Below are 24,276 nucleotides of genomic sequence, written 5' to 3' on the forward strand. Positions count from 1 at the left end.
CCTACCATGGCAGATAATTATATCTGAATTGAATAAAAATATAGAATGAAATGCCAGCCTAATAATTACCATGCAGTCACTGTCTCATATGTGTAAAAGCCCGTCTGGTTTAGTAGCAGGTTACCTCCTCCATCGTCACTATTTAAGACCCCAGGCACACAGTCCAGGTGAAGCTGATTTATTTGAACTTTGTTCAATTTAGTCTATTGTATTCGCTGCTCACAATCTGGTCTCCGATACAATGGGGAGACAAAATACAGAGTGGATGACTGCTGACACCTGCACTCCATGTGTGAAAATGAGCCTGAGCTTCCAGCTGTCTGTGTTCCCATGCCAGCATTTGTCTTCAACCTGCTGCACTGCTGTAGCGAGGCTTGATGCAAGCTGGAGGCACACCACCTCATCTTGATACATATGTCACAGCCTTTCAAATTAAACAATGAGTTTAACAATGTCAGAATGCAAACACGCTCCACCTTCCTCTTGTGTTTGCAACTCTGTCACACTCTCCCTGCCACCTGCCAGGTCTTGGCTTGCATGGCTTATACCCAGCGCAACCAACCCATTTTCAATTATTTACACTTCTCATTACACCCTACATTTATCTCTCTCAACTAAACATCAGTCTCTTTGTTAGCCTGTTATATTATTTGAGTTTTTTATTTGAGTCCTTTACCCCCCACCTCGACCCTGTTATTAGCATAAGTACCAGTTTCTCAGTTATTTTCATTTCAGACCAAGATGTGTTTCTGCTTTTTCCCCTCTGCAGGTGCTGCCAGCCCTGCTGAGTCTCCCTGGCACTCTCCCTGATTTACTGATGTCCTTTCAGGAAAGACGTCTACTGCCCTTACCTCATTTAGCCTCTATGTGACTCCAAACCCATAGCAACGTGATTGCGCTTAACAGCCTTCGGGCAGTTAAAGCTAGGTGACGGTTATTGGCCTAATCAGTGACTTCCACATTCCCTAAACTACTAACTAAAAATAATCACGCCTACATCCCACAAGCTTTCGTAAACACCCAATTAGAATGGAAAGATTATCGATTTACTTGACAGGCTGTTATTGAGGACAAAGGCAAGTCACACCAGGGTTCGTTGTTATTATTTCAAATGCACTTATTCTTTTAAAAAAAGGTAGATAAAATAAAGCCTAATCTACTCAACCTCTCTTCGTAGCTAGCATCTTTGTAGACCAGGCAACATCCTGGTGAACCTCCTCTGCACCCTCTCCAAAGCATCCACATCCTTTTGGTAATGTGGCGACCAGAACTGTACACAGTACTCCAAATGTGGCCAAACCAAAGTCTTATACAACTGTAATATGACCTGCCAACTCTTGTACTCAATACCCCGTCCGATGAAGGAAAGCATGCCGTATGCCGCCTTGACCACGCTATCGACCTGCGTTGCTACCTTCAGGTAACAGTGGACCTGAACACCCAGATCTCTCTGTACATCAGTTTTCCCCAGGACTTTTTCATTTACTGTATAGATCGCTCTTGAATCGGATCTTCCAAAATGCGTCACCTCGCATTAGCCTGGATGAACTCCATCTGCCATTTATCTGCTCAACTCTCTGTCTATATTTTGCTCTAATCTCTGACAGTCCCCTTCACTATCTGCTGCTCCACCAATCTTCGTGTCATCTGCAAATCACCGCCTATCAGACCACATATTCCTTCCTCCAGATCATTTACCTATATCACAAACAACAGTGGTCCCAGCACAGGTCCCTGTGGAACACCACTGGTCACAAGTCTCCAATTTGAGAAACCCCCTTCCACTACTACTGTCTCCTGTTGTCTAGCCAGTTTTTTATCCATCTAGCAAGCTCACCCTGGACCGAGGGGGATGGGGACAGGGTTCTGGAATAAATAGGGAGAGAGGGGGAGGCGGGCCGAAGATGGACAGAAAAGAAGGGGAGGTAGGGAGGGGATAGGTCAGTCCAGGGAAGACGGACAGGTCAAGGAGGCGGGATGAGGTTAGTAGGTAGGAAATGGCGGTGCGGCTTGAGGTGGGAGGAAGGGATAGATGAGAGGAAGAACAGGTTAGGGAGGTGGGGATAGGCTGGGCTGGTTTTGGGATGTGGTGGGGAAAGGGGAGATTTTGAAGCTTGTGAAGTCAACGTTGATACCATTGGGCTGCAGGGTTCCCAAGAGGAATATGAGTTGCTGTTCCTGCAACCTTCGGGTGCATCATTGTGGCACTGCAGGAGGCCCATGATGGACATGTCATCTGAGGAATGGGAGGGGGAGTTAAAATGGCTCGCGACTGGGAGGTGCAGTTGTTTACTGTGAACCGAGCTGAGGTGTTCTGCAAAGAGGTCCCCAAACCTCCGCTTGGTTTCCCCAATGTAGAGGAAGCCACACCGGGTACAGTGGACACAGTATACCACATTGGCAGATGTGCAGGTGAACCTCTGCTTAATGTGGAAAGTCATCTTGGGGCCTGGGATGGGGGTAAGGGTGGAAGTGTGGGGGCAAATGTAACACTTGCTGCAGTTGCATGGGAAGGTGCCGGGTGTGGTGGGGTTGGAGGGGAGTGTGGAGCAGACAAGGGAGTCACAGAGAGAGTGGTCTCTCCAGAAGGCAGACAAGGGTGGGGATGGAAAAATAGTTTGGGTGGTGGGGTCGGATTTTAGATGGCGGAAGTGTCGGAGGATGATGTGTTGTATCCGGAGGTTCATGGGGTGGTATGTAAGAACGAGGGGGATTCTCTTGGGGCGGTTGTGGCGGGGGGTGGAGTGTGAGGGATGTGTTGCGGGAAATGCGGGAGACGCAGTCAAGGGCATTCTCGATCACTGCGGGGGGAAAGTTGCGGTCCTTGAAGAATGCGGACATCTGGGATGTGTGGGAGTGGAATGCCTCATCCTGGGGGCAGTGGCAGAGGAATTGGGAATAGGGGATGGAATTTTTGCAGGAGGGTGGGTGGGAGGAGGTGTATTCTAGGTAGCTGTGGGAGTCAGTGGGCTTGAAATGGACATCAGTTTCTAGCTGGTTACCTGAGATGGAGACTGAGAGGTCCAGGAAAGCGAGGGATGTGTTGGAGATGGCCCAGGTGAACTTGAGGTTGGGGTGGAAGGTGTTGGTGAAGTGGATGAACTGTTCGAGCTCCTCTGGGGAGCAAGAGGCGGCACCGATAGTCATCAATGTAAAGGAGGAAGAGGTGGGGTTTGGGGCCAGTGTAGGTGCAGAAGAGGGACTGTTCCACGTGACCTACAAAGAGGCAGGCATAGCTTGGGCCCATGCAGATACCCATGGCCACCCCCTTTGTCTGTAGGAAGTGAGAGGAATGGAAAGAGAAGTTGTTGAGGGTGAGGACGAGTTCAGCTAGGCGGATGAGGGTGTCGGTGGAGGGGGACTGGTCGGGCCTGCGGGACAGGAAGAAGCGGAGGGCCTTGAGGTCATCTGCATGAGGAATACAGGTGTATAGGGACTGGATGTCCATGGTGAAAATGAGGTGTTGGCGGCCAGGGAATTTGAAGATCTGGAGGGGGTGGAGGGCATGTGTGGTGTCACGGACGTAGGTAGGGAGTTCCTGCACCAAATGGGAGAAGATGGAGTCCAGATAGGTGGAGATGAGTTCGGTGGGGCAGGAACAGGCTGAGACAATGGGTCGACCAGGGCAGGCAGGTTTGTGGATTTTGGGAAGGAGATAAAAACGGGCCGTGCAGGGTTGGGGAACAATAAGGTTGGAGGCTGTGGGTGGGAGGTCCGCTGAGGTGATGAGGTCATGGATGGTATTGGAGATGATGGTTTGGTGCTCAAGGGTGGGGTCATGATCAAGGCGGCGGTAGGAGGTGGTGTCGGAGAGTTGCTGCTTGGCCTCGGTGATGTAGAGGTCGATGCGCTTCCTCTGAAGGGTCTAGGCCCAAAACGTCAGCTTTTGTGCTCCTGAGATGCTGCTTGGCCTGCTGTGTTCATCCAGCTTCACACTTTGTTATCTTTCTTCACCCTGGACCCCATGTGACTTCACTTTCTCCATCAGCCTGCCATGGGGAACCTTATCAAATGCCTTACTGAAGTCCATGTATATGACATCTACAGCCTTTCCCTCATCAATCAACTTTGTCACGCCCCCAAAGAATTCTATTAAGTTGGTAAGATATGACCTTCCCTGCACAAAACCATATCACCTATCAATGATAAGCCCATTTTCTTCCAAATGGGAATATATCCTATCCCTCAGTATCTTTTCCAGCAGCTTCCCTACCACTGACATCAGGCTCACCGGTCGATAATTACTTGGATTATCCCTGCTACCCTTCTTAAACAAGGCAACAAAGTTCTCAGTTCATTGGGGCAGCAGGGTGGCACAGTGGTTAGCACTGCTGCCTCACAGTGCCAGGGACCTGGGTTTGATTCCAGCCTCAGGTGACTGTCTGTGTGGAGTTTGTGCATTTTCCCTGTGGTCTGCACTTTGGAAGATCTAATTTAAGAGCGAACTATACAGTAATGGAAAAAGTCCTGGGGAAAATTGATGTACAGAGAGATCTGGGTGTTCAGGTCCACTGTTACCTGAAGGTAGCAACGCAGGTCGATAGAGTGGTCAAGAAGGCATACAGCATGCTTTCCTTCTTCGGACAGTGTATTAAGTACAAGAGTTGGCAGGTCATGTTACAGTTGTATAAGACTTTGGTTCGGCCACATTTGGAGTACTGCGTACAGTTCTGGTCGTCACATTACCAAAAGGATGTGGATGCTTTGGAGAGGGTGCAGAGGAGGTTCACCAGGATGTTGCCTGGTATGGAGGGCACTAGCTACGAAGAAAGGTTGAATAGATTAGGGTTATATTCATTAGAAAGACGGAGATGGGGGTGGCCTAATTGAGGTCTACAAAATCATGAGGGGTATAGACAGGATGGATACCAAGAAGCTTTTTCCCCAGAGTGGGGGACTCAATTACTAGGGGTCATGAGTTCAGGGTGAGAGGAGGAAAGTTTATGGGAGATATGCATGGAAAGTTCTTTACGCAGAGGGTGGTGGGTGCCTGGAACGCGTTGCCAGCGGAGGTGGTAGATGCAGGCACAATAGTGTCTTTTAAGATGTATCTGGACAGCTACATGGATAGGCAGGGAGCAAAGAGATACAGCCCAAAGACATGCAGGTTAGGTGGATTGGCCATGCTAAATTGCCCGTAGTGTTCAGGGAGTTAGAGGGTGTGTATTAGGTGGGTCACAGGGGAACGGCTCTGGATGGGATGCCCTGAGGTTCAGTGTGGACTTATTGTGCTGAAGGCGCTGTTTCCACGCTAGGGATTCTATGATTCTTCAGATTTTAGCAAAGACGAGATGCTTTGTTGAGCGTTGGGCGTTCTTCAGTCAAAGAATCATACAGCATCGAAACAGGCCCTTTGGTCAACCAAATCTATGTCATGCAACGAACATCAAAGTGTACTAATCCTGTTTACCTGCACTTGGTCTATGGCCATCTATGCTCTGGCAATTTAAGTGCTTGTCCAGGTGCTTCTTAAATGTTGCGAACATACCTTGCTGCACCACCAGCTTAAACAGTGAACTCCGTATCTCTACCATCCTCTGGCAATCCTCTCCAAACCACTTATTCCTCCATTTAAATTTATGCCCTCTGGCCTTAGACATGTCTGCCAAGGTGAAGAGTGTGTCACAACTTGCTGTATGCCTCTCATAATTTTGTATACCTCAATCTAATTTCATTCACCCCCAAGCCTCCTGGTAAATCACCCCTGCACCCTCTGCAATGCATCCTGATAGTGTGGTGACCAGGAATGCACACGGTATTCTATCTGTAGCTTAACCAATGTTTTATAAAGTTGTAACGAGACTCCCTTGCTCCTGTATTCTGTGCTGTGGTTAATGAAGGCAAGCATCTCATAGGCCTTCACCACCTAGTCTACTTGTGCTGGTGTCTTCAGTATCTAGGGACTTACATACCAAGGTCCCTTTTTCCCTCAGCGCTTCCTGGGGAGCTACCATTCATTGCGTAAATCTTTATTCGACCTTCCAAGATGTATTGGCATCAGACTGTATCCTGAGACCATCCTCCTCCCTATCAACACTACTGATTTTTGTGTCATGTGCACACCTACCAATTACATCTTTTATGTTTACACCCAAGTCATTAATGTACATAGTAATCATCAAGCCTCTTAGCACTGATCTCTTTGGTACACCACTGGTCACAGGTTTCCAATTACAAAAAAATCCTCCACCATCAACCTTCACTTCCTATTTCAGGCTAATTTTGGATCCAGTTTCACAACTTGCCTTGGAACCCACAGCCTCTTAACTTTCAAACCAACCTTCCCTGTGGGACCTTGTTGAAGGACTTGGTGAGGCCCGTGTACACTGCATCAATTACAACACCCTCATCAATATATTTAGTTACCTTTTCAAAAAACTGAATTAAATTAATCAGACTAGATACTAATGCTGATCAATCCCTGTCTTTTCACACAAAAACCACAAGAACAGCAGATGCTGTAAATCGGAAACAAAAGCAGAAATTGCTAGAAAAGCTCGGCAGGTGTAACAGCAAAGGGAGAGAGATCAACAGTTACTTTTCAGATTGAGGAAGACTCACTGGTCTGTACTTACTGGACCTATCCTTGCTGCCCTTGGGGAGAAAAAACAACTGCATTAATCCTCTTCCAGTTAAGAGGCACTTCATATGTGGCCAGAAAAACACAACTGCAGATGCTGGCAATCTGAAACAGAAACAGAAATTGATGAAACTCATCAGATGAAAGGTCAGTAGAGGTAAAACTTGCCTCCTATAGCAGCCTGGGAAACAGCTCATCAGGAATCTGGCATTTATGCACCTTTATGCCTGGTAAAACACATAATACAACCCATTATTAATCTAAATGTACTCTTAGAGCCTCACTATCCCGACTGCAATCCCCAGCTATGATATCTTTCTCCTCTGTAAATACAGATGAGAAATATTCATTTATGACCTCTCCACGTCGTCTGGCTGGATGCCCAGATTACGCCTTTAGTCTCTGATAGGTTCCACTCTTACCTTGGTAATCCTGTTGCTCTTAATATGTTTAGGAATGTCTTGTTTTCCTAAGTCCTGTCTGCCACAGATATTTTGTGGCCACTCTTTGCCCTCCAAATTTATTTTCTAAGTATCGACCTACATTCTATACTTATAGATGTTTCCCTTGCTTTTGCCTTCGCATTACTAACATATGCTTCCTTCTTTATCCAACTCATGATATCCCTTAACAATCCAGAGTTCCCTGGCCTGCTGAAATTCTATTTGCCCTGAGGAATATGTTGGCTTTAAATTTTTGCTATTACTTTTAAAAGACTTTAATTTTCCATATATGGACTTAATTGCAAGTACCTGTTCCCAGTCTGTTTGCTTGTTCTGCCCGCACTGCTTCCACCAGTATTTAGCAGACTGCAGCTCATCCATTCAGGTCAACATGATGCAGGTCATCATCAGGCAGCTTCTTAATTCAAAAAGAATCTAGTATAGCTCTGAATTGATACTGTAGCAATCTCACTGCTTCAAAAACAACATAATTTTATACTGCAAAAATATCCTGTTATTTCAGCTGTTTTTTCTTGAAGTGAGTTCAAACAACAATAATCAGTACCTGGAGATGAACAATAAGGAAGTGTGCAGAAAAACCAAAGAACAGAAGAAATGATCAGATAGTGCAGGATAACCTCTTGCTGGTGCTACTCATCTGTAGCAGCTGAGGAAGGGAATGCCATTCATGAACCAGCCTCTTCAGCCACAACAGACAATGTTAATCCAGAAATGAATACTGATGCACAGTCTAGGTGAAGGCCATTGTCCCGTAAGACAGACAAATGCTAATGTTTATATAAGGTATTGTTGATGGATGTGTTGTGGAATCTGTAATTGTTCAAATGAATTTAGAACATAGAACATTACAGCACAGTACAGGCCCTTCGGCCCTCGATGTTGTGCTGACCTATCATACCGATCTGAAGCCCATCTAACCTACACTATTCCATCTACGTCCATATGCTTGTCCAATGACGACTTAAATGTACCTAAAGTTGGCGAATCTACTACCATTGCAGGCAAAGCGTTCCATTCCCTTACTACTCTCTGAGTAAAGAAACTACCTCTGACATCTGTCCTATATCTTTCACCCCTCAATTTAAAGCGATGCCCCCTCCTGCTCGCCATCACCATCCTAGGGAAAAGGCTCTCCCTATCCACCCTATCTAATCCTCTGATTATTTTATATGTTTCAATTAAGTCACCTCTCAACCTCCTTCTCTCTAATGAAAACAGCCTCAAGTCCCTCAGCCTTTCCTCGTAAGACCTTCCCTCCAGACCAGGCAACGTCCTAGTAAATCTCCTCTGCATCCTTTCCAAAGCTTCCACATCCTTCTTATAATGCGGTGACCAGAACTGTACACAATACTCCAAGTGCGGCCGCACCAGAGCTTTGTACAGCTTCACCATAACCTCTTGGTTCCGGAACTCGATCCCTCTATTAATAAAAGCTAAAACGCTGTGTGCCTTCTTAACAGCCCTGTCAACCTGGGTGGCAACTTTCAAGGAACTGTGTACATCACACCTTCTGACTGTCCCACTGTTGCACTTTAATGCTAGTCATGGATTTTTTTTTATTTTTAATAGTGAACAGCTTTTGCTAAATTGGATTCCTGCACCCATAAGTTTAGCCTTTTTGATCCACTCCGTTCCATTATATTTTTGTGATTAAGTCTTCATTTGTTTGCCTGAAGTAATGCTATATTGTGACTGGTGCAATTTTAAGTTGAATCATCAGCATTGTGGAACTGCCAGCCTGATGCAGTTCTGCTTGTTAGCAGAATGTTGGATGAATATCATCTGTAGATATCTCGTTATTTACATTTAAATGTCAGAGCTAGTCAAAAATGTAACTTACAACGTGTTAACATGGCACATACAAAATTGTGAGTAGTTCTTTGCTGAGAGTTTGTACTTCAGTGATGGTCTAACTTGTTAGATGTGTAACATGTTTTTGATCCCTGTTTCACCCGTGTGATGTATGGCATCTTCTGTGACATCCACAAATTGCAATGTAGTGGTGTTATGATATTGCTTTTAGAAAGTGCAGCAGGTGAGGAAAATGTCCTGGAAAGTCTACTGCAGGCTGATTTTTAACTGAGCGTGCACTGAAAAGCATTGTTTGTTGTTAGTGCCTTGTTTAAGAATGTTTGTTTTATTTGCAGTATATGCATGGAAGGGAGAGACAGATGAAGAATACATTTGGTGCATTGAACAGACTCTGTATTTCCGTGATGGAAAACCCCTCAACATGATTTTGGATGATGGTGGGGACCTTACGAATCTGGTTCACAACAAACATCCTAAGCTCTTACAAGGTGACTGCTGTCTTCTGTTGTTGTGAGGAAATCATCTTTGGATGGTGTATGTTATTTTGGGTCATGTTCTTTTCCCTACATGCTGTTAATATACCATACACTGCAAGCCGTAGGCCTTCAGTGAAATGTGCATGTAGTAATAGATGTAATATACCAGGGTATAGATGCAAATAGGAAGGATAGAAAGGAAGACAAGAAAGGAGGGGGAGTGATTAGGGATAACATTACAGCTGTACTTAAGATATTCCTGCGAGTATGTCTAGTGAAGTTATTTCGGTGGAAATGAGAAATAAGAAAGGGATGATCACCTTAAAGGGATTGTACGATAGACCCCACCCTCTCCCTCGACAGCGGGAAATTCAGAACTAAAATTGTGGGAAGATCGCAATTATCTGTAGGAATGATCGAGATGTTATGGTTAGAGGGTTTTAACTTTCCAAACATAAACTGGGCCGTTGCGTTAGGAACTTGGATGTAGAGGAATTTAAGTGTGTACAAGAAGCATTTTCTGATGCAGGATGTGAGTGTACCTACGAGAGAAGGTGCAAAAATGTGACCTATGTGTGGGAAATAAGGCAGGGTGGGTGACTGAGGTGTCAGTGGGGCCATAATTCTATTAGTTTTAAAATAGTGATGGTAAAGGATTGACTGGATTGAAAAGTTATAAATTGGAGATAGATCAATTTTGACAGTATTACAGAAGAACTCTCAAAAGTTGATAGGGGGTAGATGTTTACAGGTAAAGGAAGGCTGGAAAATGGGACGTCTTCAAAAATGAAATAACAGGAGTCCAGAGGTGATATGTTCTTGTTAGGGTGAAGGGCAAGGCTGGTAGGTATAGGAAATACTGGATGACGAGAGATATTATGGTTTTGGTCAAGAATAAGAAGGAAGCATGCTGTATGTCATGTATAGACAGCAGGGATTGGGTGAATCCCTAGAAGAGGATGACGACAGTCGGAGTATATTTAAGAGGAAAATCAGGAGGGCAAAACGGGACATGCGATAGCTTTGGTGAATAGGGTTAAGTAGAATCCAGAAGGATTCTGCATTTATGTTAGGGACAAAAGGGTAACTAGGATGAGAATAGGGCCCCTTAATGATCAGCGAGACCGGAACAGCAGGACCTAGGGGAGAATCAAAACAAATATTTGGCATCGGCATTTGCTGTGGATAAAGATATGGAAGATAGAGAATGTGGGGAAATAAATCGCAGCATCTTCAAAAATGTCCATATTACAGAGCAAGTAGTACTGGGCAACTTAAAACACATAAAGGTGGATAAATCCCCAGGACTTAATCAGGTGTAACCTCTGGAACTCTGTGGAAGCTAGCCAAGTGATTGGTGGGCCCCTTGCTGACATATTTGTATCACCAATAGGCACAGGTGAAGTGCTGGAAGACTGAAGGTTGGCTAACGTGGTGCCACTATATAAGAAGGGTGGTAAGGAAAAGCCAGGGAACTATAGGCTGATGATCTTTATATTGGTGGGCAAATTGTTGGAGGAAATCCTGGGGGACAGGATTTACATGTATTTGGAAGGACTGATTAGGGATAGTCACATGGTTTTGTGTGTGGGGAATCGTGCCTCACTAATTTGATTGAGTTTTTGAAGAAGTAACGAAGAGGATTGTTGAAGGCAGAGCGGTGGACATAGTCAATATGGACTTCAGTAAGGCGTTTGATAAGGTTCTTCATGTAGACTGGTTAGCAGAGTTAGATCACATGGAATGCAGAGAACTAGCCATTTGGATACAGAACTGGCTGGAAAGTAGAAGACAGGGTGGTGGTGGAGGGTTTCTTTTCAGACCGGAAACCTGTAACTAGCAGTATACCACAAAGATTGGTGCTGGGCCCACTGCTTTTCGTCATTGACGTAAATGATTTGGATGTGAACATAGGAGGTATGGTTCATGAGTTTGCATGAGACTAAAATTGGAGGTGCTGTAGACAACAAAGAAGGTTACCCCAGAGTACAACAGGATGTTGATCAGACAGGCTAATGGACTGAGCAGTGGCAGGACAGAGTTTAATTTAGATAAATGTGTGGTGCTGTATTTTAGAAAGGCAAATCAGTCCAGGATTTATACACTTAATGGTAAGATCCTGGGGAGTGTTGCTGGACAAAGAGACCTTGGAGTGCAGGTTCATCATTTCTTGAAAGTGGAGTCACAGGTAGACAGATAGTGAAGAAGGCATTTGCTATACTTGCCTTTATTGGTTAGTGTATTGAGCATAGTAGTTAGGATGTCATGTTGCAGCTGTACAAGATGTTGGTTAGGCAACTCTGATTATGCAATTCTGGTCTCCGTCTATAGGTAGGATGTTGTGAAACTTGAAAGTGTTTAGACACATTTATAATAATATTGCCAAGGTTAGAGGGTTTGAGTTATAGGGAGAAGCTGAACAGGTTGGACCAAGGCATCTGTTTCTGTGTTGTACAACTCTGATTATCTTAAGAACAGAATTCCTGGACTGGGCAGTCGCCCGGCATTGGAAAAATATATCAGTGAAGATGACTCCTTTGAGACCACAATGTAGGTTCGATTCTTGTGTTGGCACTCTTCCAGATTCACTACAGATTCCAAATATTCATTGCAGTATCACTGAGAGCAGTTCAAAAATGACTACATTTCCTCATTTGGGTCAGTAAACTTATTTCTGTGATGAAATAAGGTGATTGGTTCTGAAGCAGTTCAAAAATACTGTCCACATCAGATTTGCTTAGGTACTTGCAATCAGCAAATTTTCTGTTGGTTTATTGGGTAACAGGTACCCAGAAAGGCAAAGGAGTCGGATAGTATAAAAGCAAGAGTTTTAATTGTGCAAAGCACTGGTATTATATTCCTAATTATTCTTTAGCATAGACCCCAGAGAAAGGAGTGAAATACTTAGAGTTGTAACTACTACACACTCAACTAAATCAAGCTTTGTCCTGCCAAAATTTGGAGATTTCTTTATAGAATCAGAGAATAGAGTTTGCACTATCCTTTGAAGCAGCGAATAACCTTGAACAGATCCTTGCCATTTCCCTGTACGCGTCCTGAAAATGTTTCAGTTTGAAAACCCCACTTGAACTTGCCTCCATCACGCAGTCAGTGTGTACGCCAGATCCTTCTCCACTGCCTCTTTGAAAAAGCTTTTCCTCATATGGCCACCTCTTCTTTTGCCACTTACCCTAAACCAGTGCCCACCTTTCCACCAAATAGAACTGTATCTCCCTATTTACCCTGTCCCAAAATCCTCATGCCTTGAATTGTTCATGACATGTTTAACTGGGTAAAAGTCTGATTGTTTGTTAATTCTGCAGATATCAAGGGTATCTCTGAAGAGACTACAACTGGAGTGCACAATCTCTATAAGATGCACAAGAACAAACAACTTAAAATTCCTGCCATCAATGTGAATGACTCTGTAACTAAGGTAATACATTTTATTGAGTTTTCTGATATATTATGCAATTAATTAACTCTGCATTTGAGATGATTTCCGAAGTTGGTGTTCAGAGTTGACTTTGGCTTTGCTAAATAAAAAACCTTGGCTTCTCATTTTAAAGATTGCAATGGGCAGTCAGTATTTGTGATGGAGGCAAATTCAGCCTGGGTATGTGAAAGGGAATTGTGGAGTTATTTGAAAAACAATCAAAGTGCACAGTTATGGAGTGCAGGCAGGAGAATAGCACTTTAGAGAGCTGGCACATGCATGATGGATTGAACAGCTGCCAAAGTTGTTCATTTTGGAAGGAAGAGCAAAAGAACAGTATTATTTAAATGGAAAAAAGCAGAATCACAAAGGGACTTGGGTATACTTGTGCACAAAATGACTAATCAGAAAGTTGAATGCAATGTTGGCCCTTATTCAAAGTCAAGTGTACAAGATGCTGGTGAGATTGCGTGAAATAATGAGATATATTTCGGTCTTGTAGAAGCAAAGACGTCATTTCATTGGATGCAGCTCAGGGAAAGTTTGATAGGATGACCTCTGGTTTGGAGGCATTGTCTTAGGAACAAAGGCTGAACAGGTTGGAACTTTACTGACTGGAGTTCAGAAGAATGAGAGGTTGGCTGTTGGTTTGTTCGCCGAGCTTGGCAAATGACTTGCAAACGTTTCATCTACAGTCGAGAAGACGACATCAGTGCGTAGGTGGGTGATTCCTCTGGCGCTCACATTTATATAAGTTGCCTGAGTAGTTAATGTTCTCGATTTTGATTAGCGGATATTTTTGGTAGTTAATGTTCTCAATTTTGATTGGTAGATATCTTAGTAACCTAAATCAAGTTTGTGTTATGGTTGTGTTTGAGAATGAGAGGTGTTTTCATTGAAAAATTTTGCATTCCTAAGGAGTTTCACAGGATAAATGCTGAGAGGATGTTTGGAGTCCTCTCTGGCAGTCAGGAAGATGATGGTAGTTATTGCAGGTCAATCATCCCAGCTCCAGGACATTCTGCAGTAGTTCATCTAGATAATGTCACAGGCCCAACCACCATCAGCTGCTTCATCAATGACCTTCCCTCCATCATAAGTGGAGTGGTTGTCATTGATTGTGCAATGTTCAGCACCGTTCGAGACTCCTCAACAATCTAACCATTGCTTCTATTAACATCCTTGGGATCACTGTTGACCAGAAATTCCACTGGATTCATTACATAAACATAGTGGCTACAAGAGTAGGCCAGACGCTAGGAATACTGAGGTGATAAATTCACTACCTGATGCCCCAACACTGTCCATCCTGTGCGAGGCACGAGTCCGGAGTGTGATGGAACACTTCCCACTTGTCTGCATGAGTGCAGTTCCAACAACACTCAAGAAGCTCAACACCTTCCAGGATAAGCAGCCCACTTGATTTGCACTGCATCCACACAAATCGACTCCCTCCACCACTGATGCTTCAAAGCAGCAATGTGTACCATCTACAAAATGCATTATAGAAATTCATCAAAGATTCTTATCTTTCAAACTGACAACCACTACTATCTAGAAGGACAATGACAGCAGATAAACAACAAAGAAACCTACAGCACAGGAACAGGCCCTTCGGCCCGCCAAGCTTGCGCCAATCAAGATCCTCTGTCTAACCTGTCAGCTATTTTCTAACGGTCTGTGTCCATTTGCTCCCTGCTCATCCATGTACCTGTCCAAATATATCTTAAAAGATGCTAACGTGTCTGCGTCTACCACCTCCTCTGGCAACGTGTTCCAGGTACCCACCACCCTCTGTGTAAAGGGGAAGCTTTTTCACACAGGGTGGTGGGTGTATAGAATGAGCTACCAGAGGTACTGATGGAGGCTGGTGCAATTACAGCATTTAAAAGGCATCTGGATGGGTGTATGAATGCGAAGGCTTTAGAGGGATATGGGCCAAAAGCTGGCAAATGGGACTGGATTAATTTCGGATATCTGGTCAGCATGGACAAGTTGGACCGAAGACCCTGTTTCCTTGCTGTACAGTTTCGTGACTAATGAGTACGAGAGATGGGACATATTCAGGTTGTACAGGATGTTGATGAGGCCACTTCTGTATAGTCCTGATTGCCTTGTTATTGGAAGAATCTTATTAAACTGGAGAGTGTTCAAAAAAGATTTACAAGGATGTTGCCGGGAATGGACGGTTTGAGATATCAAAATAGGCTGGAAAGACTGGAACTTTTTTCACTGGAGCGTCGGAGGTTGAGGGATACCCTTGTTCAGATTTATAAAATCACGAAGGGCATGGATAAGGTGAATTTAAGTGTTTTCCCTAGGGTAAGGAGTTCAAAACTAGGTGGCATGTTTTTAAGGTGACAAGAGGGAGATTAAAAAGAACATGAGGGGCAACTTTTTTATGCAGTAGTTCGTGTATGGAGTGAACTGTCTGAGAAAGTGGTAGATACAGGTGCATTACAACATTTAAGACATTTGGACAGGTACTTGAACAGGTGATGTTTGGAGCGATATGGGCCAAGCACAGGTAGGTGGGTTTAGTTCAGGTTGGGTACACGATTGAACCAAAGGGTCTGTTTCCTAGCTGTATGACTCTGACTCCATATGAAAATTAGAAGACGTTTCCAGAATGAAAGGAGGAAATACGTTATGCAGTGTATGACACATGGTTGAAACAAATTATGGAAATGGGAAGTGAAATGGATAGATTTTTGTTAGCCAAACCTAATTAGGGTTTTGGATTAAAGGCAAGTAGATGGTATTCTGTCACGAATCACCCATGATCTCATTGAATTGTTGGAACAGGATACTCAGAATCTCTCTCTTCATTGAATACATTTAAAGTTGAGGTTGAGAGATGATTTGATCTTTTTGGGAATTCAGGGATGTTGAGAGTGGCTATGAATGTGGATAGATTTGAGCTGGATGATCAGCTGTGATTGTATTCAGTGGTGAAACAGGCTTGAGAAGCTGTATGTTCTGCTCCAATTTCTGAAGTTGTAGATTATGTGCAGTTCTCTTAGGGTCCTCTGACCGTTTGGTCCATAAGTTAGTGTGATAATCTGTCTCTCCATGTACTCTGTTCCAACAAAGAGTTGATGCATTTGAAAGAAGCTGGAAACAGTTGAGTGACTGTGGTGGGCAGCGAAGTTATTTTATTGGTTACTTATCTCTCTCAATTTTTTTCTCCAGAGCAAGTTTGATAACCTGTATGGGTGCCGAGAATCACTTATTGACGGTATCAAGCGTGCCACAGATGTTATGATTGCTGGTAAAGTAGCCGTGGTGGCAGGATATGGTGATGTGGGCAAAGGTTGTGCACAGGCTTTGCGAAGCTTTGGAGCCAGAGTTGTTATAACTGAAATTGACCCCATCAATGCTCTACAGGCTGCTATGGAAGGTAAGGGTAAATATAATGTTGGAGTCCACTGAACTTTGTAGATGAAACATAAGCAATATCCGTTTCTCTCTACTCTCTCTTGTAACTGAATGCAGTAAATCCTCACTTATGCTGATGAGAGTGTGGGAGGAATGCTAAGTATATATGCAGATGACAGAGATTGCCCAGATGGTTGACAGTGAGGACAAAGATGTTAGGTTACAGAAAGGGTCAGAATGGCAGATGGAATTTTAACCCTGATAAAATGAGATGAGGACGCACTTTTGAATAAGTAACAAGACTCAACAAGGGATTACTCAATAAATGGCAGGAATCTAGGAAGCTTAGAGGGGAAAAGGGGATTTTGAGGTGCTAGTCTAGAACATTGAAAGTTTTTGAGAAGATTTGTAGCTCGGGTTGTAGATAAGGTTGTAGGCTTGCTCACCAAGCTGGTGTGTTTGATTGCCGATGTTTTGTCGCTCTGCTCGGTAACATCATCAGTGCACCTCTGGCGAAGCGTTGGTGTTCTGTCCCACTTGTTATTTATATGCCTTGGTTTTCTAGGGTGGTTGGTATTACTCCTGGTTCTGTTTTTCAGTGGTTTGTATATCGGGTCCAGTTCAATATGTTTGTTGCTGAGAATTCCTGTTGGATTTGCCAGGCCTCCAAGAATTCCGTGACATGTCCCTGTTTGACTTGTGCTATTATGGATCTGTTGTCCTTGTTGAACTCATGTCTTCCAGTGTCTAGCAGGGTGATAAAACATCTGCAGTCAGACACACTGGCTTGGCAAGCAAGTCTACAGCCTGGTGGCGAGGTAGATTAATAGGGTAGTTAATGCAGGGATGGGATGCTTGCCTTTCAGTTGTGGCATTGATTATAAGAGCAGGAAGATCATGTTGGAGCTGATGACACACCTGGAGTACTATGTGCAGTTCTGGTCACCACAATATATGAAGTAAGTAATTGCACTGGATGGGGTGCAGAGGGGATTCACTAGAATATTGCCTGGCATGAAGCATTTCGGTTTTGAAGAGAAGATTGATAAGCATGTGTTATTTTCTTTGGAACAGAGAAGTTTGAGGTGAGGAGGGTTTGATGACTGTACACTACTGTGAAAGCCATGGACAGGGTGAGTAGAAAGTGGCTGTTCTCCTTACAAAGGATCACTAACAAGGGGGCATAGTTTTAAAGTGAAAGGCTGGAGGTTTGAGAAAAAAAAATTTCTCACCTCCCTGAAAGCTTTGCTAGGCTAATTTTCCACAGTAATTTGACTATAAAATCATCAGGTTTGCCCCCAACCCAAATTAAACTGCTGGCCTTGTTTCCATTAAACGACGTAGGTTAACTCTTGGTGAAAAGTCTGTTTCCTGGACATTCAGAAAGATGCCCAGGCAGCTCAATATCTTCCTGTTTCCATGTGGCTCATAAATAGAAATATGAATTTCCAACTCAGCTGATAGCAAAAGCAATCCCTAAATTTTCTGTAGTCTTATAAATAGAAAAATGTGCTCAAAGGACAGGAACAAAGAGGTGATGAGTACATGTGTGATATTAAATGAATACTTTTACATCTGGCTTCGTGAAAGAAGCAGGTGCTATCCAGCCATGGTGACTGAAGAGTTAATTCAGTCACAAGAAGGGTTCGAAATTAATGAGATATTATATTGTCTGTACTTTAAGCTGACAAGGCACAAGAACTAGTTGATATACACCCAAGGATCTAACAATGGAAATCAGTGAGCTACAGATGTTTTTTTTCAATCCTCCTTAGACTTAAGGGAGAATTGCAAACATTATGACCCTGTCCAAGAAAGTTGTTCACGTTGGCATGCATGACATGAGGTAGTGAAAAGGGTGAGGTTCTGAGGAGAGAATGTAAGTAATTAGGCACTAGGTTAAAATGTAGCTCCTTGAGGGTAGTAATATCTGGATTACTCCTGGTGCCACTTGCTAGTGAGAGTAGGAGAATAAAACAGATGAATACGTGGCTGAGGAGCAGGTGCAGGCAAGAAGGATATGCATTTTTGGATCATTGGAATCTTGTGTAGAAGTGACCTGTATAAGAATGACGAGGTTTCACCTGAATTGGAAGGGGACAAATGTACTGGTGGGGAGTTGGGAGGAGATTTACTAGAACTACGCGGGGTATTTAAAATAGTAAAGAGGGGTCATCGGGATCCCAGAGAGGTAGAAAGTAAAGAAATTAGTCTGAGGCTGTTGCACTTGAGAAAAGGAGCACGTCAAACAGTCAAGGCAGGCAGGAGCAAGGCAGACAACATGATAGGACTGATAAATCAAACTGCATTTATTTCAATACTAGAGACCTGACAAGTAAGGCAAATGAACTCAGGGTATGGTTGGGAACATGGGACTGGAATATCATAGTGATTATAAAATCATGTCTCAGCAATGGACAGAAGTAGCAGCTTGATGTTTCAGGGCACAGATGCTCTAGAAAGGATAAAAAGGGGGACAAGAGAGGAGGGCAGTGGCAGTTTTGATTAGAGATAACATTGCTGCTGTACTTATGGAGGATATTCCTGGGAGTATTTCCACTGAAGTTATTTGGGTGGAACTTAGAAATAAGAAAGGGATGATATCTTTATTGTGATTGTACTATAGACACCCCCCCCCCCCCCCAACACCCAATATCAGTGGGAAATTGAGAAACAAATTTGTAAGGATATCTGTTATCTGCAAGAATAATAAAGTTGTAATGGTAGGGGATTTTAAATTTCCTAACATACTACTGTTGTAGTTTTAAGGGATTGGCTGAAGTGGAATTTAAGTATGTCCAAAGAAAGTATTCTTATTCAGTATTTAGATATATCCACTAGAGAAGGTGCAAATCGTGACCTACTCTTGAGGAATAAGGCAGGGCGGGTGACTAAAGTGTTGGTGGGGAAGCACTTTGGAGCCAGTGATCATAATTCTACTGGTTTTAAAATAGTTATGGAAAAGGATAGATCTGATCGAAAAGTTAAAGTTCTAAATTGGAGGAAGATCAATTTTGATGCTATTAGGCAAAACTTTGAAAAGTTGGCTGGGGCGCAGGTACTTGCAGCTAAAGGGACAGCTGGAAAGTGAGAAGCCTTCAAAAATGAGATAACGAGTTCAGAGAACGTATATTCCTGTTAGAGTGAAGGGCCATAATGGTAGTGGTAGGGAATGCTGAATGACTAGAGAAATTGAGTCTCTGGTCAAGAAGACGAGAAAAGCATATGTCAGGCTTAGACAGCAGGGATCAAGTGAATCCCTAGAGTATGAGAGCATTAGGAGTATACTTAAGAGGGAAATCAGGAGGGTCAAAGGGGGACATATGTTTGGCAGATAGGGTTGAGGAGAACCCAAAGGGATTCTACAGATATTAAAGACAAAAGAATAACTAGGGAGATAATTGGACCCCTTAAAGATCAGGAAAGCCACCTACGTGTGGAACTGCAGGAAATGGGTGAGATATTAAAAAAAAATTTCACATCAGAGTTTACTGCGGAGAAGCTTAAGGAACCAAGAGAACTTGGAGAAATCGGAGATAATGGGAACTGCAGATGCTGGAGAATCCAAGATAACAAAGTGTGGGGCTGGATGAACACAGCAGGCCGAGCAGCATCGTAGGAGCATGAAAGCTGACATTTCGGGCCTAGACCCTTCATCAGAAAACTTGGAGAAATAACTGGTGATATCTTGAGAAGTGTCCATATTACAGTGAACATAGTGCTGAACGTCTGAAATTGCATAAGGGTGGAAAAATTCACAGCACCTGATTGGGCGTGGCCTTGAACCTTGTGGGAAGCTAGGGAATTGATTGCTGGGCCCCTTGTGGAGATATTTGTATCATTGATAACCATGGCTGAGGTTCCAGAGACTGGAGGATGTCTCACATAGTGCCATTATTTAAGAAAAGTAGTAAGGAAAAGCTAGGGAACTATAAACCTGTGAGCCTGATATCACTTTTGAGTACATTGTTGGAGGGGATGCTGAGGGACAGGATTTACATGTATTTGGAAAGGCGAACACTGTTTAGAGATGGTCAGTATGGCTTTGTGCGTAGGAAATCGTGTCTCACTAACCTGATTTTGTATTTTGAAGAGGTGAAGATGATTGATGAAGGCAAAGTAGTGGATGTTATCAATATAGAAATCAGTAAGACATTTGACAAGGTTGCACTGATAGAATGATTAGCAAGGTTAGATCCCATGAAATACAAGGAGAACTAGCAATTTGGATACAAAATTGGTTCAAAGTTAGGAGACAAGCATGGTGGTGGAGGGTTGCTTTTCAGACTTGAGGCCTATGACTGGCAGTGTGCCACAAAGATCGGTGTTGGGTCTATTCCTTCTCGGCATTCATGGAAATAATTTGGATGTGACTATAGGAGCTTTGGTTAGTAAGTTTGCAAATGACACCAAAATTGGCGCTGGAGTGGACAGCGAAGAAGGTTACTTCAGAGTACAATAGGACCTTGATCAGATGGACAAATGAGTTGAGGAGCGGCAGATGAAGTTTAATTTATAAAAATGTAAGGTACTACTTTAGAACTTAAAACAGAACGGCACAACAAGGCCCTTCAGCCCACTATGTTGTGCTGAACTTTTACCCTAAACCTAAGGTCTATCTAACCTCCACCACTACCTTATACCATCATCCATATGCCTATCTAATAGCCGCTTAAATGCCCCTAATGAGGCCGACTCCACTACCCTCACTGGCAATGCATTCCACGCCCCTACCACTAAGTAAAGAATCTATTTCTGACGTCTCCCCTGTATCTATCTCCACTTCACTTTAAAACTATTCCCCCTCATAATAGCTACCTTCACCCTAGCAAAATGTTTCTGGCTGTCCACTCTACCTATACCTCTGATCATTTTATACACCTCTGTCATGTCACCTGTCATCCTTAGTCGTTCTAAAGAGAAAAGCCCCGGCTTTCTCAGCCCTTTCTCATAAGGCCTTCCCTCCATTCCAGGCAACATCCCAGTAAATCTCCTCTGTACCTTTTCCAACTCTTCTACATCTTTCCTGTAATGAGGCGACTAGAACTGGACACAATACTCCAGATGTGGCCGAACCAGGGTTTTTTTTTTTGCTGGAGCATAACTTCATGGCTCTTGAACTCAAACCCTCTATTAATGAAAGCTAACACACCATACATAGAACATAGCATAGTACAGGCCCTTCAGCCCATGCTGTTGTGCCGACCTATTATCCTACTCTTAAGATCAAACTCCTGCATATACCCTACACCATACGCCGCCTTAACAACTCTATCCACCTGGGTGGCAGCTTTCAGAGAACTGTGGACGTGAACCCCGAGATCCCTCTCCTCCACACTGCCAAGGAATTTATTCTTTCAAATTTGTCCTTCCAGAATGAATTACCTGACACTTTTCAGGGTTAAACTCCATCTGCCACTTCTCAGCACAGCTCTTCATCCTATTAATGTCCCTTTGTAACCTGGGACAGCCCTGCACACCTTCGTATTGTCTGCAAACTTACTAATCCACCCTTCCACTGCTACATCAAAATCATTTACAAAAATCACAAATAGAAGAGGACCCAGAACAGATCCTTGTGGTACACCACTCGTAACTGAGCACCATGTTGAATATTTTCTGCCCACTACCACCCTTTGTTTTCTAAGGGTCAGCCAATTCTGAATCCGATCTGCCACATTTCCCCCTATCCCATGCCTCCTTACTTTCTGCATGAGTCTACCGTGGGGAACCTTATCAAATGCCTTACTTAAATCCATATGTACCACATCCACAGTTCTACCTTCATCTACATGTTTGGTCACCTCTTCAAAGAACTCAGTAAGGTTTGTGAGGCATTATCTAGCCCTCCAATCCATGCTGACTGTCACGATTCAACCTGCCTATCCAAGTGATCATAAATCCTATCTTTCAGAGCCTTTCCCAATAATTTGCCCACCACTGAAGTAAGACTAACTGGCCTGTAATTTCCAAGGTTATCCCTATTCCCTGTTTTGAACAAGGGAATGATGTTTGCCACTGTCCAATCTTACAGCACTTTTTTGTAGGACATCTCAAGGCAGGACTTGTTTAATGGTAGTGTCCTGAGGTAGTGTTGCTGAACAAAGAGACGTTAGGATGCATGCTCATAGTTCCTTGAAACGCAGTCGCAGGTAGAAAGGGAAGTGAAGAAGGCGTTTGGTACTTTTGCCTTTATCGGTCGGTGTATTGAGTTTAGGTGTCGGATGTCATGTTGCAGCTGTGCAGGATATTGGTTAGGCTACTTTGGGAATATTGCCTTCAGTTCTGGCTCCCTGCTATTGGAAGGATGTTGTGAAACTTCAAAGTGTTCAGATAAGATTTACAATAGTATTGCCCTGGGATTGGAGGGTTTGAACCATAGGGACAGGCTGAACAGGTTGGGACTATTTTCCCTGGAGCATCAAAGGCTGCAGGATGACCTTATAGAGATTTATAAAATGATGAGGGGTGCGGATAGGATGAATAAATCTTTTCCCTAAGGTAGTGGAATCCATAACAAGAGGGCATAGGCTTAAGGTGAGAGAGGGAAGGACTTAAAAGGACCCTAAAGGGTAACTGTTTCACGCAGGGATTAGTGTGTGTCTGGAATGAACTGCGAAGGAAGTTGTGGAGGCTGGTACAATTACAACATTTAAAAGATATCTGGATGGGCATATGAATAGGAAGGGTTTAGAGGGTTATGGGCCACATGTTGGCAAACGGGAGTAGATTAGTTCAGAATATCTGGTCGACATTGACGTGTTGGACTGAAGCGTCTGTTTCTTTGCTTTACATCTCTATGTGTGTAGAAATTAGCCCATCAATTACAGAATTTTGGATAGAATCCACAAATAGCCACTCACCCCACCAATAATGCTCAGCAGCAGCAGTATATATTCTCTAAAGATCCTTAGACAGCACCTTACAAACCATGACCACTTCTGTCTAGATGGACAAGAGCAGATACTGGGGAGCACCACCACCTAGTTTCCCTCCAAGCCACTCAACATCCTGTCTTGGAAATCTGTTGCTACTACTTCTGCGTTGTTGGTTCAGAATCCCGGAATGCCCTCCCAACAGCATTGTGGGTCTACCTCCAGTTCAAGGTGGCAACTCACCACCACCTTCTCAAGGGCAACTCCCCACGCAGCATGATGGCTCATTAGATAACACTGTTACCTCACAGCACTAGGGATCCAGGTTCAATTCCAGCCTTAGGTGATTTTGTTTGGAGTTTGTTCTCCCTGTGTCTATATGGATTTATTCCAGATGATCAGGTTTCCTTCCACAGTCCAAAGATGTGCAGGTTAGGTGGATTTGGTCATATTTAAAATAAATTGCCCTCTAACATCCAAAGATTTGCAGGTTTTAGATGAGTTAGCCATGGTAAAACCCATGCGGGGTTGCAATGATGGGGTGGGTCTGGGTGGGAGCAGTGCAGGATTCAAACCCAGTGAATGTTCTAGGGACCTGGGTTTGATTCCTGCCGGTACAAATGGTGGAATTTGAATTCAATAAAAATTTGAATCTAGCAATGGCCACAGAAGCACCTAACAGTCACCCTGACTATAGAGTCCCTTATCACTACCACTTATCTATGTTTTGACTCTCCTTGCTATACATCAGAGCCAAGTCATATTGCCAATGATTTGGCTGCTGCTGTTGCTTTCCCTTGAGAGGCCCTTCCCCTAAACAATATTCAAAAAGGTTATATCTGTTTGAGTGGGGAATGGCTACAGGAGAGTCCCGCACTACCTGCCCATGCTTACTAGTCTTCCTGGTAGTCACCAACTCTCTTATAGCACATACTACCGTTGTGACCAACTTGCTGACGTGCTGTCTGACATTCTCAGCCTTATAGATGCCCATGGAGAGTCTATCCATAGTGTCGGATGCTCCATTCAGTAAATCAAGAACTGTGGCTGAGCACGCTTTCCACATAAGCAATGACCATGAGCACTGGAAATGTCTCTGATTTCCCACAATGCAGGACGAGCATCCTACAGGGCTAGGTTCTCTTGCTGTTTTGAATCCAATGTATAGACAATAACATAGGAGCTAGGAGTTAGACAACCTTGCCCACTATTAACCAAGATCAGATTTCTCACTTTTGCACTGTATTCCTAACAA

The 24,276-nt window shown here is 43.6% G+C and overlaps 1 protein-coding gene across 1 annotated transcript in view; it reads left to right on the forward strand.

Annotated features, from left to right (window-relative positions):
- The window catches only part of ahcy (adenosylhomocysteinase), a 70,711-nt gene that overhangs the window by 15,978 nt on the left and 30,457 nt on the right, over positions 1-24,276 (forward strand). Inside the window, exons 3-5 of the mRNA XM_048550495.1 lie at positions 9,192-9,344; positions 12,656-12,768; positions 15,961-16,168. Of these exons, the coding sequence (XP_048406452.1) occupies positions 9,192-9,344; positions 12,656-12,768; positions 15,961-16,168 (474 nt within the window). The remainder of the gene's footprint in view (positions 1-9,191; positions 9,345-12,655; positions 12,769-15,960; positions 16,169-24,276) is intronic.

This window comes from Stegostoma tigrinum, chromosome 19, assembly GCF_030684315.1.
Source record: "Stegostoma tigrinum isolate sSteTig4 chromosome 19, sSteTig4.hap1, whole genome shotgun sequence".
NCBI classification, from domain to species: Eukaryota; Metazoa; Chordata; class Chondrichthyes; order Orectolobiformes; family Stegostomatidae; genus Stegostoma; species Stegostoma tigrinum.